General features: G+C 43.1%; 1 protein-coding gene across 1 annotated transcript in view; it reads left to right on the top strand.

Moving 5' to 3' along the window:
- Positions 1–18,662, top strand: part of TDRP (testis development related protein) — a 47,763-nt gene extending 29,101 nt beyond the window's left edge. Inside the window, exons 3-4 of the mRNA XM_027548550.1 lie at positions 14,714–14,817; positions 16,131–18,662. Coding sequence (XP_027404351.1) covers positions 14,714–14,817; positions 16,131–16,476 — 450 coding nt within the window. The 3' untranslated portion in view covers positions 16,477–18,662. The remainder of the gene's footprint in view (positions 1–14,713; positions 14,818–16,130) is intronic.
- Positions 18,663–18,935: the final 273 nt, after the last annotated feature.

Raw genomic sequence — 18,935 nt, 5'->3', positions numbered from 1 at the left:
ATCACCATCTGCAGTGATTTTGGAGCCCCCCCCACCCCCGCCAAAATAAAGTCAGCCACTGTTTCCACTGTTTCCCCATCTATTTGCCATGAAGTGATGGGACCAGATGCCATGATCTTCGTTTTCTGAATGTTGAGCTTTAAGCCAACTTTTTCACTCTCCTCTTTCACTTGTATCAAGAGGCTCTTTAGTTCTTCACTTTCTGCCATAAGGGTGGTATCATCTGCATATCTGAGGTTATTGATATTTCTCCCAGCAATCTTGATTCCAGCTTGTGCTTCCTCCAGCCCAGCATTTCTCATGATGTACTCTGCATAGAAGTTAAATAAGCAGGGTGACAATATACAGCCTTGACGTACTCCTTTTCCTGTCTGGAACCATTCTGTTGTTCCATGTCCAGTTCTAACTGTTGCTTCCTGACAGGATTCTTAAGAGGTAGGTCAGGTGGTCTGGTATTCCCATCTCTTTCAGAATTTTCCACGGTTTATTGTGATCCACACAATCAAAGGCTTTGGCATAGTCAATAAAGCAGAAATAGATGTTTTTCTGGAACTCTTGCTTTTTCGATGATCAGTGGATGTTGGCACTTTGATCTCTGGTTCCTCTGCCTTTTCTAAAACCAGCTTGAACATCTGGAAGTTCACGGTTCACGTTCTGCTGAAGCCTGGCTTGGAGAATTTTAAGCATTACTTTACTACCGTGTGAGATGAGTGCAATTGTGCGGTAGTTTGAGCATTCTTTGGCATTGCCTTTCTTGGGGACTGAAATGAAAACTGACCTTTTCCAGTCCTGTGGCCACTGCTGAGTTTTCCAAATTTGCTGGCATATTGAGGGCAGCACTTTCACAGCATCACCTTTCAGGATTTGGAATAGCTCAACTGGAATTCCATCACCTCCACTAGCTTTGTTCGTAGTGATGCTTTCTAAGGACCACTTCACTTCATATTCCAGGATGTCTGGCTGTAGGTGAGTGATCACACTATCCTGATTATCTGGGTCATGAAAACCTTTTTTGTACAGTTCTTCTGTGTATTCTTGCCACCTCTTCTTAGTAGCTTCTGCTTCTCTTAGCTGTGAAAATAGCTATGAAAAGAAGGGAAGTGAAAAGCAAAGGAGAAAAGGAAAGATATACTCATTTGAATGCAGAATTTCAAAGAATAGCAAGGAGAGATAAGAAAGCCTTCCTCAGCAATCAATGCAAAGAAATAGAGGAAAACAATAGAATGGGAAAGAACTAGAGATCTCTTCAAGAAAATTAGAGATCCCAAGGGAACATTTCATGCAAAGATGATAAAGTCTATATTTGTAAATTTCATTCTGTGGATTGTCTTCACTTTTTTGCTAGTGTGCTTTGAAGCACAAAAGTTTTAAATTTTGATTAAGTTCACTTTATTTTTTCTTTTGTTGCTCATGGTTTCAGCATTTTATCTAAGAATATCCAAATCTAAGGTCATAAAAATTACCCCTGTGTTTTCTTTAAAGTTGTATAATTTGAGCTCTTCTGTTTGTTGTTGTTTTTATCTGTTCTGTGTTAGTATTCGTATATGATGTGAGATGACGGTCCAGTTTTGCTCTTTTTCCTGTTATTACGCAGTTGTCACAGCGCCACTTATTGAAAAGACGATTCTTTTCCTATTTGTCTTGGCACCTTTTCAAGGAAATTAGTTGACCTTGGAGGTGTGGGTTTGTTCCTGGATTCACAGTCCTGTTTCATTGATCTGTTTATTTTTCCACTTGCCAGTAGTGTCTTGATTGCTGTTGCTTGGTAGAATGTTCTGAAATGGTAAGAGGTAGTTCTTTTTCAAGATCATTTTGACTATTTGAGTCTCTTGTGAGTCCATATGAATTTTAGAATCAGCTTAACAATTTCTACAAAGAAGTCAGAATTGCAATGCACTGAATCTGTAGATCTGTTTAGGGGGAGAATTGCTGTCTTAATAGTGTTATGTTTTCTGATCCATGAACATTGTATGATTGTCTCATTTATTCAGACCTTTTAAAGTTTATTTCAATAATATTTTGTAGTTTTCAGGGAAAAAAAAAACTTTGAACTTTTGTAAGCGGTATTCCTAAGTATTCTTTTTGATGTGTTTGTAAATGGCACTTTTCTTTCTTTGATTGCTCATTGTTGGTATATATTGACAACTGATTTTTGTTTATTGATCATGTATCCTGTCACCTCATTGAACTGGTTAATTCTAGTAGGTTTTTATGGGATTCCTTAGGATTTTCTCTGTAAAATATGTCATCTACAAATAGAAGTATTGTACTTTTTCCTTTCCAATCTGGATCTTTTTTATTTCTTTTTCCTTTGCCTCATTCTTCATTAGGGGGAAAGCTTTCAGTATTTTACCATACAGTCTGATGTTAGCTGTGAGTTTCTCATAGATGCTCATTATCAGATTGAGGGAGCTCTCCTTAAAAATATATATATATATACTAATTGATTTTTTTAAATAGCATAACAAGCCAAAGAAACACTGAAAACTTATTGCTGCTATACTTAGCACATACAGTGACAGTTTTATTATAACCATGCAATGTGTGTAAGTTACACTTAAAACGAATGTTTGTGTCTTTACTTTGATTCATTTCAAACTATTTCTCATTTCCTCTTTGAGTTCTTGTTTGACTCCTTGGTTATTTAGGCATGCATTGTTTAACTTCCACCCAGTTGTGAGTTTTTCCTGCTACTGATGTTTAATTCCTCTGTGTCAGAGGAATGATCTGACAACTATGAACCATTTTATCCTATTAAAAGTATTAAATGTTTATTTTATGGACTAGCATATGGTCGGAGCCAGGTAGGCTGCAGTCCATGGGGTCGTGAAGAGTCAGACACGACTAAGCAACTTCATTTTCACTTTTCACTTTCATGCATTGGAGAAGGAAATGGCACCCCACTCCAGTGTTCTTGCCTGGAGAATCCCAGGGCTGGGGGAGCCTGGTGGCTGCCATCTGTGGGGTCGCACAGAGTCCGACACGACTGAGCGACTTAGCAGCAGCAGCAGCATGTGGTCCGTGTTCCATGTGCACTGAGAAGAATGTGTGTTCTACTGCTGGACAGGGTGTTTTATTGATACCTACTAGGTCTCCTTAGTTTGTAGTGGTTTTCATGTCCTCTGTTTATTTTCCGTCTAGTTCTATCCAGTGTTGATACTGAAGTCTCTTCTCTTGTTGGGTTGTCTAGTTCGCTTTTAATTTCTCCACATTTTTCCTTTCTGTATTTTTTCTGTTATTATATGCCTATATGTTTTGTTATATACTTCTGATGGTAAGATATAACAGTTTCTGTTTATCCAACTTACATTTCTTCCATTTATCATAGCATATGGTTGGAGCCAGGTAGGCTGCAGTGAAATAATCTCTTTATCTTTAGTAAGTTTAAAAATTCTAACGTTTCTCTTATTGATATAGCCACTCCAGCTTTTTTTTCGGTTGCTGTTTGAGTGATTTATCTTTTCCCTCCCTTTTACATTTAATCTTTTTTATCTCTGAATCTCAAGTAGTCTCCTGTAGGCAACATTTAGTTGGATCAGTTTTTAAACACAGTATGACAATCTCTGCCTTTGATTGGATTGTTCAGTCAGTTTACATTTAATAGTATTATTGCTTAGTTGAAATCATATTGCCATATTTTGTTTTCTGTATGTCTCGTGTCTTTTTTGTTCAGTGATTCCTCCTTTAGTGCTTTCTTTTATATTACATGTATATTTTCTAATGTAGGACTTTGCTGGTGGCTCAGATGGTAAAGAATCCACCTGCAGTGCAGAAGACCTGGGTTCGATCTCTGGGTTGGGAAGATTTCTAATGTAACATCGTAGTATCTTATTGTTTTACCATCTGTAGTCCAATATTCCCACCCACCTCTTTTATGCTGTTATTGGCAAATATATTACACCTATGTTACATAGGCCCAGCATTACGTTGAATATATATTAGTGTATATACCTCCTTAAGTTAGTTATAAGAAGTAAAATCTATGCATTTTTACTGTGTTTTACGTTGCTAATTACATAATTACTTTTATCAGCGACCTTTGTTTTCTCATGTGGTTTTGAATTACTGTTTGGAGTTACTTGCTTAAGTCTAGACCATTATTTAGTGTTTCTTATAAGAGAGATTTGCTAGCAACAAATTCTTTCAGATTTGCTTATATGGGGAAACCTTATTTCATCTTCCTTTCTGAGAGATGGCTTTGTTGGGCTCAGGATTCTCATTTTTCAGTGTTTTCATGCAGCGCTTTGAGTATGTTGTCTTACTCCCTTCCGGCCTTCATTAGTTCTCTGAGAGTCAGCTCCTACTCTGACTGCAGCTTCCTTGGTAAGTGACCAGATGTTTTTCTCTTGTAGTTTTCAAGACTTTCTCTTTGTATGCTGTGGTAAAGAAGATGTCTGGTCTTCTCTCCAACCCCCATTCCTAGCACAGAGGTTCTAAACCCTTGGGATTCCTGAGGGTCAGGAGTCATTGTTATGCTAGGGATATGACTCCCCTGTGCCCCTCCATTAGCATAAGGATGGGGCTTGGTTCTGGTACCAAAGACTAGGCATAGGAATAGAGGTTTGGGGTTTTCAGCCATGTCACCCCCAGGGAATAGAGAGGGCTAGAGACTGAGTTCTTTCACATAGTCAATGATTTAATCAATCATGCCAACATAATGAAATTCCAATACAGACTCAGTAGAGCTTTATGGTTGGTGAACATGTTGATGTGTGTGTGAGAGACAGAGGCAGACAAGCTGACTCTGAGTTCACAGGGAGACTGCAGGAAGCTCTGCATTCCCCACCCTCTGAATTTATATCCCTTTGATCAGAAGTCCAGGTTAAGTGAGCCCCTGAAGTGAGGCTGGTGACTTCCATAAAGACAGTCTTGAGGACGATTGAGCCTTGAACTTGTTGAGTCCAAGACAGACTCCAGGTGGTTAGCCTCAGGATTGATGTTGACTCTGACTTTGCTTTACAACAGTCTGTGTGTTTGTGGGTCTCAGCATTGATGTTGACTCTGGCTGTGTGTTACTACAGTGTGTGCATTGTGGGTCTCAGCATTGATGTTGACTCTGACTCTGTGTTACTACAGTGTGTGTGCTTGTGGGTCGCTGTGTTCATCCTACTTGGAGTTTCTTGAGCTTCCTGTTGTATGGATTTTTGGTTTTCAAGAAATTTGGTAATGTTCTGTTATTTCTTTGATTTTATTTTATTTTTTTGCTAATTTCTCTCTTCTTCTGGTACTCTATTTTGCATATGTTGATGCGCTTAATGGTATGATGCATTTTTCTGAGGTCATCTTTTTCATTTTTTCTCTCTGGTTTTTGGCTTCAAGTTCAGTAATTCTTTATTCTCCAAATTAAGACCTACTTTTGAGCCCCTGTAGTGAATTTTTAATTTTGTTTATTGTACTTTTCGCCCTCAGAATTTCTGCCTGGTTCTCTTTGGTTGCCACTGCCTCTGCTCTTTTTTATTGGGTGCCGCAGTGCTGGCATGCCTCCTTTTGCTTCTTTAATGGCACTTCCTTCTGTCCTGTGAATGTGTTTATGATGGCTCTTTTGTCAAATCAAACATCTGGTTTGCTCTCAGAGTCAGTTTGTTTGTCCACTTTCTTTCTGGTCTATAGGTTTTCCTTTGCTCCTTTTTTGGCTGCTTCAGAATTTTTCATTAGAAAATGGACATTTTATTCTATTTAAATTTTTTAAAACTAAGGTATAACTAGGATATAACAGTATATTAGTTTCAGGTGTACAGCATAAAGATTTGATATGTATACTGCAAAATGAGCACGACAATAAGTCTAGTTAATATCCATCACTGTAGGCAGTTAAAAGTTTTCTCTTGTGATGATAACTTACATGTATAGTATCGTTAGCTGTAGTCACTACACTGTGCATCACACCACCATGCCCATGACTTATGTGTTTTATAACTGGAAGTTTGTGCCTTTTCCCCTTCTGCCTCTGACAACCGCGGTCTGTTCTGTGTCTGTGAGTACTGTGTATACATGCTAAGTTGCTTCAACTCTGTGGGGACTGTAGCCCACCAGGCTCCTCTATCCATGGGATTCTCCAGTACTGGAGTGGGTTGCTGTGTCCTCCCTCCAGGGGCTATTTCTAACCGTATCTCTAGCCTCCTGCACTGTCAGGCAGGTTCCTCACCACTGGCACCACCCGGGAAGCCGTGTGTGCCGGGTTCTTTTTGGTTTTGCTTTGGTTTTGATTCCACATATAAGTGAGATCACACAGTATTGGTCCTGATCTGTCTGACATTTCACTGAACATAATGTCCCCAAGGTCCATCCATGGTGCAAACAGCAAGATTTCATTTTCTATGGCTGTATAATAAACCATGTGTGTGCGTGTGTGCACATCACATTATCTCTATTCATTCATCTGTTGATGGACATTTAGGTTGTTTTCACATCTTGGCTATTGGGAATAGCACTGCAATGAACATGAACTACACATATTTTTCCATATATCTTTTCCAGTTAGTGTTTTCATTTCCTTTGGATCAATACACAGAGGGAGAATTGCTATGTCATTCTATTTTTAATTTTTTGTGAAATTCCTATGCTGTTTTTTATAATGTCTACACCAATTTACATTCCTAAAAGCCATGCACAAGGGTTCCCTTCTCTTCACATCCTTACCAATACTTGTTATTTTTTGTCTACTGAGCGTATTTTTCTGTCTCCAATAACTTTCAAAGGGAACAAGGGATTAAGATGTGAGTTTATTTTCCTTATTGATTGTTATTTCCAGCTCTTACATATACCCATCAATCTTTTTAAGTTTATTTTTGCAGTAGTAACTTAGAATACTGCCGTGACCTGTAATTACTGGCTTCCTTTGGTCTGAGTTTTATATGTTTGTTTATGCAATTTGGAATTCCTCTGTTTTGACACTTAGAACAAATTAGGTTAGGTTCTTACTACTATTTTTAGTTGTATCATTGCAGATACTTAAAATTTTAGTATTGCTCATGATTATATGGTTGTTATATACAGTTAACGATTAGCTTGTCATCTCACTGTTGGAGTGGAGCTGCTGCTGCTAAGTCACTTCAGTCGTGTCTGACTCTGTGCGACCCCATAGACGGCAGCCCACCAGGCTCCCCCGTCCCTGGGATTCTCCAGGCAAGAACACTGGAGTGGAGAATGGAACCTAAATTTCTGGTAGGATTGTGGACTGTTCTGAGGGGCACCTGGTGGGTGCTCCACCAGCTTCCCTTCCTGCTCCACCCACTGCCGCCAGCTCACTGGCACCCCTTCTGACTGTGAGAGCTCAGCGGCTTGCCTTTGGAGGCCATGGCCAAGCTGGCCTTTTCTTGGGACAGAGGCCCGTGGTGGCTGGGCAGGACGGGCCAGGACAGTGGTGGTGGTGGTGGTGCCACTGGCTCAAGAGGGAGGTGCAAACAGCCCAGAACCCAGTGCAAAGGCGGGGCTCCAGCCATCCCACTTCGGCAGGGCCCCAGAGCTGCCCCCTCCCGGGTGGGCCAGGGAAAAGGGGGGATTGCTCACAGGAAGCAGGAAGGCCAGCTGGAGGAGAGCAGGAGCTAGCGCCCCAGGTGCCCTCGGGCCCAGGGCCCACCTGGCTGTGCTGCTCCCTGGCGGCCACCTCCTTCCAGGGCTGCCCCCTGGAGGGCGTACACACTGCACAGCATGAAGTCTGGGCTCTGAGAAGAGCTGTTTTTGCTTTCTCTCTACCTAAGCCTTGTTGATGTATTGGTTATCTGATAATGTTGGGTTTTGTCAGATTTTTATTCCCATTGCTGTGACTGCAGAGGGTATTCAGAGGCTGCAGAAGTGGGGGGAGCAGATGGGATTTTCCTTTGGCTTCTCGCAACAGGTTAAGTTCATCTGTCTAAAATATTTCTAGCAAAAAAACCCACATATTTTGGATTTCGGTTGGCAAAGTGAAGGCCTGTGTTTCTTCATCAGGATTGCTTTTTCCAGTTTCTTTGTGGCACCTTTGTGTTCATGGGATCGGGCTGCTGTAACATAACACCAGGGACTGAGATTCAAACGGCTATGGTGAGACCAGCAGGACACTTCCTGCCAGGCTGCATCCCATCCCATCGCAGGGCTCCACCTGCAGGGCCTGATCCCCCTCACCCCCACATACCATCATGTCCCAGGTTAGGATTCCAGCAGGGGAATTCTGGGGAGAGACATCCATTTAGACCATTGCCTTCGATGAGCCAAAGACCAACGTTTCTCCCTTTGGCAGGCCCTCTGGCCCCAGAGTTTACCTGTTATTAAAGCCGTCAGGCACTCCGTGGCCAGTGTGCATTCACATGGGCAGTTAACGCTCCTGCTGGATGGGTCCTTTCCAACACTTGGCAGACCTGCTGCACAGTTTGTATCGAGGAAGGTTGTAGTGGGCAGTGTGTAGAGGTTCTGATTTTCAGTTCCATAAGTACGTCACATGTATAAATGATGTTTGTTTTCATCAGGCCTACAAGATTATGTGAAGGTTGTAATTTATACTAGTTACATAAATTAAGTCATCATTTAGGGTTAATTTTTATTTTGGCTAAACAGTTTGTTAAAAAATTTGGTGTGGAAAGGAAAAATTTGCTTTTCCCCACTGCAATCCTACTCTGAATAAGTAATTGCCACAATTAATTACCACTACAGTTAGCCAGTTGGTTTTCAAATAGCTCTTAAAAGGACACAAAGTGGAAGTTTTTTAGAAATGAAATGATTGAAAATGCAGTTTAAAACTCTGAATGAACGTATTATGTTTGGTTCCCAAATGTGCAAAAGCAGAGGACAAGTTGTTTTGTTTTACGTCTCATCACTGTCTCTGAATAGCTTCTGGTGTGTTAGATTCTAAATGCACCAAGATCTCTGTGTTCGCTTTCTGAGACAGTGAAGCACAAAGAAGTCGGGGACCTAGAGTGTAGGCGGGCAGTGCTTGCAGGGAACTGGGAATATAGAGGGCCGAGTGCTTGCGGGAGACTGGGAGCGTAGACGGCCAAGTGCTCCTGAGGAACCAGGCGTGTAGAGGGCTGAATGCTCACAGGGAACCGGGCGTGCAGGCGGCTGAGTGCTGATGGGGCAGCCAAGCAATGGCCTTCTCCCCCCTGAGGTGCTGGGTGCTGACAATGTGGTGGTGCCCAAGTGGGTGCAGAGACCCACCCACCTCTCTGGGGACAGTGCCCGCTACCCTGTGCCTCCTGGAGATCTCAGTTCACACCTCATGTGGTAAACAGATCTGCTGGGGACTTTTTACCAGCTTCAAGACTCTTAATAACACTTTCTGACTGCACCCCAAAGCTAAACAAGAGAAAGAAAACCAATGGAAAAAAGGGCATGTTACCGAGCAGTGTCCTGGTGAGCAGGGCGTGCAGAGCTGCTGGATGCTGTCTGTGACAGAAGATCCAAGTCCTTTCAGGCCCAGAGCCCACCCTTCTCCAGAACCAGAAGGCTCGCCTGACAGGGTCTCCTCCTGAGACACCGGGGTGAAGACCTAGTCACATGACTGGCTTCTCCCACATACTCAGAGAGCCTTCCCAAGTCAAAAGATTCTGTTTTGTTTTGCCCATTTTCCTACTAGGTCGTTTGATTTTTTTTTAATTGTTCTATAAAATTCTTTATATTGAAGACATTAGATTTTTATCATTATACATTACAATCTTTCCTAGCAAAGTAGCTTGTCTTTTTGTTTTTCAAATTCAGAAAGAACTGTGAAGTTTATAATTAAAAGAAGAGTACCCATTTCTCCCCTCCCCAGCATGAATTCTGCTCTCAGAAGTTACCACTGTTAATGTTGAAGCTCTTTCTCAAGATACTTGCGAGCAGGTTTGCAAGCTCAGTGCCTGTCTCATGTTGCAGTGGGACCCTGTGGAAAGCTGTCTCCCTAGAGACTGAGCCCTGTGCCTGTGGACTCTTTGCTCTTTGCTACTGTGTTTCAGAGGAGCGCGCTATTCAGAGTAGTCTTTTCCATTCCATCAGAGAGGTGTTTCCCAGGGCGCAGGGGGAGGTGTGTTTTATTGGACTAGTTAGATTTCTGGGTACGCACTTACCTGCCCTCAGCCCCTGGAAAACGCCACTTGTCAAGGCCTCTGTTGTGGGTCAGAGGCTGACATCTGCCGACATCTGAGGCTGCATTGCTGGACATGTCCCTCTCTGCAGTGTCCAGGCGGGCAGTGTCCTCCAGTGGCTGAGGGGAGCTTTGTTCTGAACTGGGCGCTGCTTCTTGTGCCCACTGCGCATCTGCCTTTTATTGATTTTCCTCACAAAACTCCTCTTAACTGCATTTATATCTTGAGTGTCTGAGCTCTGTCCTGCACCAGTTTCTATCTGGTGGCTTTCCCTGTTCTCCTCCTCCCAGAAAACTCAGTATCTGCCTGGCAACACCTCATGCTCTTTCTGCCCACCATCTGTCGTTTAGTTTCCTGGGGCCACCTCCTCCCGTGGCCAGTCCACCACTCCAGGATGCCCTGTTTCCTGCTCCTTCCAGCAGGGACACATGATCTAAGACTGAAAATGGACTGAAGGGGATGTGGTGAGTCTCATCTCTGCCTGCCACCCAGTTCTCCAGTTGACAGCTCTTGCTCCTCCCTCTAGAGGTCTTGTGTGCATATAATGTATAAACACAGGACGTGTCAATATGCACACATGTACACAGATGTCACATGTACAAAAAGTGAGTGTGTGAGTCCCCAGATATGCACGGACAGCTGGTAGCACGTTGGGGTCTAGCTGGTGGGCTTGGGTTAGTCCCCAAAGCCCCTTCTGCCTGCCTAAAGAGGCCTCAGCTGACAGACTTCGGGTCACCCCCTCGGGATTCCACAGTGCATTTTCCTGCTCAATGCTTTTGGCACACAGATGCACTTGGCTTTGAATCAGGAACCTCTCTCTTCTCTTCTATTAGCATGAATAATTGAGTTGACTGCCAACTGATTTGGGTATTGAAAAGATACAAACATTGTTGCACAAGTGACCAAACAAACCAAGAACTCAAAGTTTAATTGGTGGTTGATCAGGAACATTTTTCACATTTTAGGACTACTAACATGTATTTGTTACTATTAGCAAATGCATTTGTAGCATCACACACTCTACAACAACTGCATGTCTTCTTGTGCTCTGCTGGTGAGTCACTTTGATCTGTGCATTCCCACTGAGGAGCAGGTCCACAGCAGACCATTGTACAGTATGTAGTTTTCAGAGCAAGCCACGTGAAGCCTTAGCTGTTTCTCTACTTAGTCTAAGGAGTTTCTGTAGAGTTTACTGCTGAGTGTCATCCTAACAGATTAAAAGGGTCAGCCGGATGAATGCAGAGCCCCCATCTGGGGAGCAGGGTGATATCAATTGTAATCTCACAGTAACTTCTAATGATCCTTATTTTACATGGTATCAATTGTAATGTTTCTTTCATTTAGAATTTTAAGTTGGTTCTTTGTTTTCCTTGGTGAGTCTAGCTAAAGGTTTGTCAATTTTGTTTTCGTTTTCAAAGAACCAACTCTTAGTTTTATAACTCTTCTGTCATTTTCGTGTCTCTGTTTCTCCTCTTTGTCACTCCATTTTACTTTGTGCTCAGTTTGTTCTTTTTCTCACGCTTAAGGCATAGAGTTATGTTATTCAGGATTGTTATTTTGTCTTGTGAACTTCTTTCTTAGAACTGCTTTAGTTGCATCCTGTAAGTTTTAGTATGTTGTATTTTTTTGTCTGTCTCAAGATACAGTTTTGTTTCCTCTTTGATGTTGTTCAGGAGAGTATTGTTTAGTTTGCATGCAGTTTCCACTTTTCCTCCTCTGATGGTATATGTTGCAGTCAAAAAAGATACTACGCTTACAGTCTCCTAAGTTTGCTCAGACTTGTTTTGTGGCCTAATATATGGTCTATCATAGAAAAGGTTCCATGTGTGCTTAAATGAATGTGTATTTTGCAGTCACATTATAGAATATTCTATATGTGTTTGTGAGGTTCATTTCATCTGTAATGTTGTTCAGACTGTTTCCATATTGATTCTGTCTGATCTCTATCCATTGTTGAGAGTGTGGTATTAAATTCGCTAGCTATTATTATTGTACTGCAGTTTCTCTTTTTAGCTGTTAGCAGTAGTTGAGAAGGCAATGGCACCCCACTTCAGTACTCTTGCCTGGAAAATCCCACGGACGGAGGAGGCTGGTGGGCTGCAGTCCGTGGTGTCGCTGAGAGTCGGACACGACTGAGCGACTTCACTTTCACTTTTCACTTTCATGCATTGGAGAAGGAAATGGCAACCCACTCCAGTGTTCTTGCCTGGAGAATCCCAGGGATGGGGGAGCCTGGTGGGCGGCCGTCTATGGGGTCACACAGAGTCAGACATGACTGAAGCGACTTAGCACAGCAGCAGCAGTTTTGGCTGCACCATGCAGTTTGTGGGATCTTAGTTCCCCAACGAGGGATCAAACCCAGGCCCTCAGCAGTGAGAAGGCTAAGTCCTAACCACTGGACCACCAGGGAATTCTGTTAATTTCTGCTTTATACATTTACGTGTTCCAGTATTGGGTGCATAAATATTTAATAACTGGATCTTCTTGATAGAACTGACCCCTTTATCATTATATAGTGACCTTTGTCCCTCTTCACCATTTGTAAAGTCTGTTTTGTGTTACATAAGTATAGCTATCCCTACTGTTTTTGGTTCACCATTTGCTTGAAGTTAGTTTTACATCCATTCACTCAGGCTATGTGTGTCTTTAAAGCTAAAGTGAGACTCTTTGTAGGAAGCTTATAGTTGGGTCTTTTAACCCATTACAGTTTACATATATTTTTGTGTATCCAAGGACAGATTACTGTAGTTGGAATTATTTTTAGTACTTTTTTTCTACTTTTAAATTAGAATTATAAGTGATTTATGTACCACCATTACTGTATTACTCTTGAGTATAAATTTACCTGTCCTAGTGAGTTTTACTCTGGCTTTGTGTTTATTTTCACTCACAGAACTCCTTTAAGCATTTTTTTGTTAGGCAGGTCTAGTGCTGACAAACTCCCTTCACTTTTGTTTGTTTGGGAGAGTCTTTATCTTCCCTCATTTCTGAAGAACAGTTTTGCTGATATAGAAATCTTGGTTGATAGGTTTTTTTTTCTTTTGTTATAATGAGTGTGAGTGTAAAGTCGCTCAGTCATGTCCGACTCTTTGCAACCCCGTGGACTGTAGCCTGCCAGGCTCCTCTGTCAATGGGATTCTCCAAGCAAGAATACTGGAGTGGGTTGCCATTTCCTTCTCCATATCCTATGGTAATTATAATTCAGTAAGTAAATTAAGAAAATGCTTAGTAGTTAAAATATCTTTTGACTATATCATCTCATCCTCTCCTGGCCTGACAAGTTTCTCTTGAGAAATCTCTCCATATTGGGGTGAAGGGTTCCTTTGTATGTAAGTAGTCTCTTTCACTACTTTCAAAATTCTTTCTTTTTGAACAATTTAATTATGTGTCTTGGTGCCGATCTACGTGGGTTCAACTTATCTGGGGTCCTTTGGTCTCATGGATCTGGATATCCATATCTCCCCCCAGGTTTGAGACATTTTCAGTCCTTATTGTTTTAAGTATACTTTCTGTCCCTTTCTCTTTTATTCTGTACCGATTGTGTTCCACAAGTCCCTTTGACTTTCTTCATTCTCTGTCATTCTTTTTGTTTTTTCTTTTTCTCTTACTGGATACTTTCAGATGTCTTTGTTTCTCTGCACTGTCAAGTCTATATTTGACCCTATTAAAATTTTTGTTTGGTGTTTTCAGTTCTAAGATTTTTTCTTTATGGTTCCTATTTGTTCCATGTGTTGTTTTCCTAATTTCATTTAGTTACCTTTGTGTTGTGGTTCACTAAACTTCAATAAGGTTATTTTGAATTCTCTGATAGTTTATAGGTACCACATTTCTTTAGGGTCAGTTACTGAAGTTTTATTAGCTCCCTTAGGTGCCATGAAATTAAAAGACGTTTACTCCTTGGAAAAAAAGTTATGACCAAGCAAGACAGCATATTAAAAAGCAGAGACATTACTTTGCTAACAAAGGCCCATCTAGTCAAGGCTATGGTTTTTCCTGTGGTCATGTATGGAGAGAGAAGGGGATGACAGAGGATGAGATGGTTGGATGGCATCACCAACACAATGGACATGAGTTTGAGTGAACTCCAGGAGTTGGTGATGGACAGGGAGGCCTGGTGTGCTGCATTCCATGGGGTCACAAAAAGTTGGACACGACTGAGCGACTGAACTAGGTGGTGTCACATTTGCCTGCTGTTTTGTGATTTCAGGCTCCAGAGCCATCAGAGTGACTCCAGGAAAAGGCACTTGACAGGACAGCCCTGCAGATGCACTTCCTTTTCTCCATCCCTGCCTTCTTATTACTGTATTTCTTTGAATCTAAGGTGCCAGGCGTTAATTATATCCTGATTTCAGAAATGAAAAAGTAACAAAATCATTTCTAAGAATCTACAAAATGTGTGGTGGTGCAGCCTCCCCACCCCTCAGTACCCCTCCGCCCTCGGTTGGGAGCCCCGTCAACCTGATCTCGTTTGGCTGAAGTTACTAAACGCGGGTGACTGTCTTCAGCCGCATGGAGGTTGCCTGCAGCTGATGGGAGAACTTGCTGTGCAGACACACAGATAAGGCGGTGTGGGCCAGCTTCTCTGCTGAAGTGTCAGCTTCATGACCACTGGGTGACACGACTCGGACCTGTGTATTCACTGCGTCAGGTCTGATCTTCTCTTAACCTTTCATTAGGTTCCAGGAGCAACTTTCCGAGGCTGGAAAGAAGTGACTTCTCTATTTAACAAGGATGACGAGCAGCAGCTGCTGGAAGGGCGAAAATCCCCCAAGTCCAGAGCGTGAGTAGCCGCTGTCAGGGGAGCAGGCATTCCAGAGACAGAGGGCAGGGCCATGAGAGGGGACAAGAGGGGTTTCCTCCCTTGTGAGGAGAAGGAAATGAGTTGTTCTAAGTATAAGCACTTTGAAAGACTATAGAAAAATGGAAAAAAATTTTAAAAGCTTCTCAGACCAGCTCTTGAACTTCCAGCTGTAAACTGAACTTACAAGCCTTAAAGCAGATGGTAGCCACATGTTTAAGGTGGGCAGGTGGCAGCTGTTCTAGAGAATCAAGGAAAAACCCAGTTAAAAATGCAAAGATTGCCTGTAAACTATACTTACGTGCTGACAATGCTGCTAGTTAAATATTTTGAATTTATAAAATATATATTTAGGGAATTCCCTGGTAGTCCAGTGGTTAAAACTTGGTGCTTTCACTGCTGTGGACCTGGGTTTGATCCCTGGTGGGTGAACTAACATCTCACAAGCTGTGTGGCATGGCCAACAAAAAAATGTACTTAAAGATGAAAATATAAATTTAAATCTGAAAATATAAATGGTGTTGCCAACAGCAGGTGAATCCTGGGGAATCTGACCATAGAGAGGCTGCTCCTCCGTGGACAGGGCACCTTGGCAGCACTCAGGACCCATCAGAGCCATCCAGTCCTCCCCCTCCTCTGACCACGTGATTGTGACCTCCCCACCCTCTCCTTGAGGACTGTGTAAGTCAGTCCTCTGGGCTGTCTGGGTAGCAGCTAACAGGCCAGCATCTCCTGGGGGCCTTGAACTTGTGCCTGTGTTCTGCCCCTCAGTCCAGTTAAACAAGACTTGGAAGGTTGGGCCTATGTTCTGGGGATGCTCTCCGCAGCTAGGCCAGGGGACTCGCGGCCAGGGTGCTGTGTCGTTTGTGGGGACCCACTCCAGTTGGCTGCATTTTCCTCAGGGCACACAGTGCTCTGAGCTCTGAACATCTGAGGCTGCAGCTGAATAAGCCTGTGGCAAACCGACTTGGTACAGGGAATAATCTCTGTTTTGAATCTGGGATCTGGGGCCTCTTTTCTCACGTATCTTCAGAGACAGGCTCAGCCTTCTGTGTGCCTTGAGACAGTTTGCTTTTCTGTCTTCTCCCTGAGGCTGACATTGCTTGAGTTTTGCCAAGTGGTGGTACCTTAAATATGGCATTCACAAATTTTATTAATCACGTGTACTGACTGATTTTTCCATATTAATATTCAGGTTTTACACATCTATCTGTTTGAGTTTATTTATAAAATAAACACAACTTGACATCCTAAGATGACTGATCACCAACACTTAACTCTTTCATCTCCTGTAGCACTAACTTACGATTAAAAGAAGAGTTGAAGACAGAGAAGAAGTCTGGATTTTGGGACAATTTGGTTTTGAAACAGAACATACAGTCCAAGAAACCAGATGAGATAGAAGGTTGGGAACCTCCGAAACTTGCCCTTGAAGACGTGGCGGCAGACTCAGGCGGCCCTGTGAGTGACCGTGTGTCTCGGCCGGGCTGGCAGGAGGACACCAGGGGCTCTAGCAAGTACACCAGCCTGGCCGGCGCAGGGAGCAGCTCGCGCTGGAGCCTCAGGTCGGCCGGGAAGCTGGTCAGCATCCGCCGGCAGAGCAGAGGCCACCTGACGGACGACTGGGAGGAGCTTGAGTGACCGCCCAGCCCCCGCGTGTCCTCACACCAAAGTCTGCCTGATCGTGCACCTTTGTATCTCATCTCCCTCACATTCCTAGAGTCTGCGGTGTCGTGGTGTTTATTAGTATAGTGTCCCGTTTGGTCTTTCCCAGATGAAAATCACAGAGGATCTGCTCTGTGCGGTTTCATTTGGCTTTCCTCTTCAAAAGCCAAGTGAGGAAATTCCAGGCGTCCTGTGATTTCTCAGTGGACACGCACAGGGTCCACCTGTCATCCGTGTGCTGCTGACCTTAGATGGGAAGTTCACCGCAGTGGGGATTTGCTTTTTGCCACAAAACTGTCTTTCTGTGTCCTGAGTTGCAGTTCTGTGTTCTGTGACTTGATCCCTGTCTCTGCATGTAGCACATACCTGTATCCTATGACACAAGAATGTAGCGGCCACACACTTCTTTTCTGTTGTCAGAAACCTGCAATCCAGGTGTAACGTGAATCTTCCAAAGGTCACGTCACATTGTGCTAGCTCTTTGTTTGTATTAAACCGTAAAATATGCAAGCAAATTAAACGCTGGAGAAGTGAAGGCTGTTATCTGATCCCCAGAAATACACTGTCTGCAAACACAGCTTCACCTCCCACAAGCATATGAGATGGTGACAGTGTTCCCATCTTGAGGTTCCTGAACTTTTAAATACTGATGTTTCTTTTCTTCTAAAGTTTGTTCTTATTTTGATTGCAGACTAAAGAATGCTATAAAGCATGGATCAGTTTTAATAACTTGACACTTAAATTTGTTTGGAAAATATTAACTTGCTAGTTAAGAGTTGAAATTGTAGGTAAAATGCTGAAAGTGCCTCTTTTCTGTAACACCCAGGGTTTTGTTTTTTCAAATGAGACTGTTGGACCCGAGAAGCTGTGTGTTGTGGCTGGTTCGGGAGCGTCACTGAGCATCTCTTGTGTCTCTGAACTTGCTTGTCGTCTCCTTGACAGGTGGGCCCCAGGTCAGGTACACAGCACGTGTATCCTCAGCAAGACAGACCCAACCCACAGGAGGACCACGTGTCTCTGAGGTCAGAACAGATATAGGGGTTTTTGGTTAAAAAGAAAAACCTCCAGTTACACTGTGCATTCCTCTCTTGTGAGAGCCACTATCTTCAAGGTATTCAGTGAGCAGTTCTGTGCTGTTCCACACAAGGGGTGCCATTTAGCATTTCCATGGACTCCGAGGGGTGAAGGGGGTGACAGAGTGCCTGCCTGCCACCTGCCATTTCTCGGTCACTCAGTCTGTGTACACCCTGTCATCTGACTACCAGCCGTCTAGCCACAATCCACGTGTCACCCAACCATCTGTGTCTGTCATCTGTGTAGCGTCTGTCAAAATCACCCATGTCCCTCTCTCTCTAATAGACAAGTGTACTTCACCGAGCCTTGAAAGGGGGACATGTGAGTGGTGGTAAAATCCTGTTTGTGTTAGAACCTTGAAGTGGTTAATAGCGGAGTTGAAAACCGTGTTTCCTCAGGTAAACAGTTCAGCTCATTGACTGGAGTCCTTCTCCCTAGAGACACTTGCTGTGACTGAGATGAGCTGTCTGAAGCAGGAGCTTCGGGCTCATCTTGGGCTAATCCTGTGATGAGGTGCAGGGAAGGGACTTGTGTTTGAGGTTCTGGGCAGAGTGCTCGGGGTGGGGGGCAGGTGGGACAGCCTCCAGCTCGGGGAGCCTGTGCCAGTGTGCTATGATGCTAAGTGCCTGTGATCCCCTTGGGGACACACGTGATGCACAGCTGGCAGAACGGCCCCTCATACCCCTCATTCCTCACAACCAAATGCAAGCCAGAGTGGGGTTGGATTACGCACGTGAATAATACTTTTCTTATCTACAAACATTAATGTAAAAATGAATTTTTCTTCTGTTGTATCTGATTAAAATAACTCTGTGGATTTTAATATAAATATTTATTGGTGTGCTTTGGGGGAAAGATATTTTTTTCTTGATGGAATTTACCAAAGCAACTTTATTTTGTTCACTGGCTGACAAGAGAGCGGGTCTGTCTAAATTCTGTAAACTGCACAGCTTCTCTGAAGAGTGACGTGTCTGCTCTTTTGCCTGTTGTTTTGTCATTAACAGGAAAGTGACTGGTTTTAAAGGAAGTTGAATTCATCCATAATGCTGAAGTTTTTTAAAAATAAAAACATGGTTTATATCCTGTTAGTTTGCATGGTTATTGACATCTGCTTCTGACGACTTAGAGCTGATGACATCTTCTCAACAGTTTCAGTGTCTTTCAAGATGCCAACGAAATGTGTAGATTCATGGATAAATGACCAACTTCAACCTCAGTCATCAGGATGTAGCTTTTACATATGAACGGCCTTCGGACGCTGTTTGGAGTAATAGGCACTGCCAGCTATGGGGTCGCACAGAGTCAGACGTGACTGAAGCGACTTAGCAGCAGCAGCAGCAGAGCCCCACGTCTGAGCCACC

Source organism: Bos indicus x Bos taurus, chromosome 1 (genome assembly GCF_003369695.1).
Source record: "Bos indicus x Bos taurus breed Angus x Brahman F1 hybrid chromosome 1, Bos_hybrid_MaternalHap_v2.0, whole genome shotgun sequence".
Classification (NCBI taxonomy): domain Eukaryota; kingdom Metazoa; phylum Chordata; class Mammalia; order Artiodactyla; family Bovidae; genus Bos; species Bos indicus x Bos taurus.
Note: the sequence above shows the minus strand (reverse complement) of the source record. Positions and strands in the feature narration are given on the sequence as shown.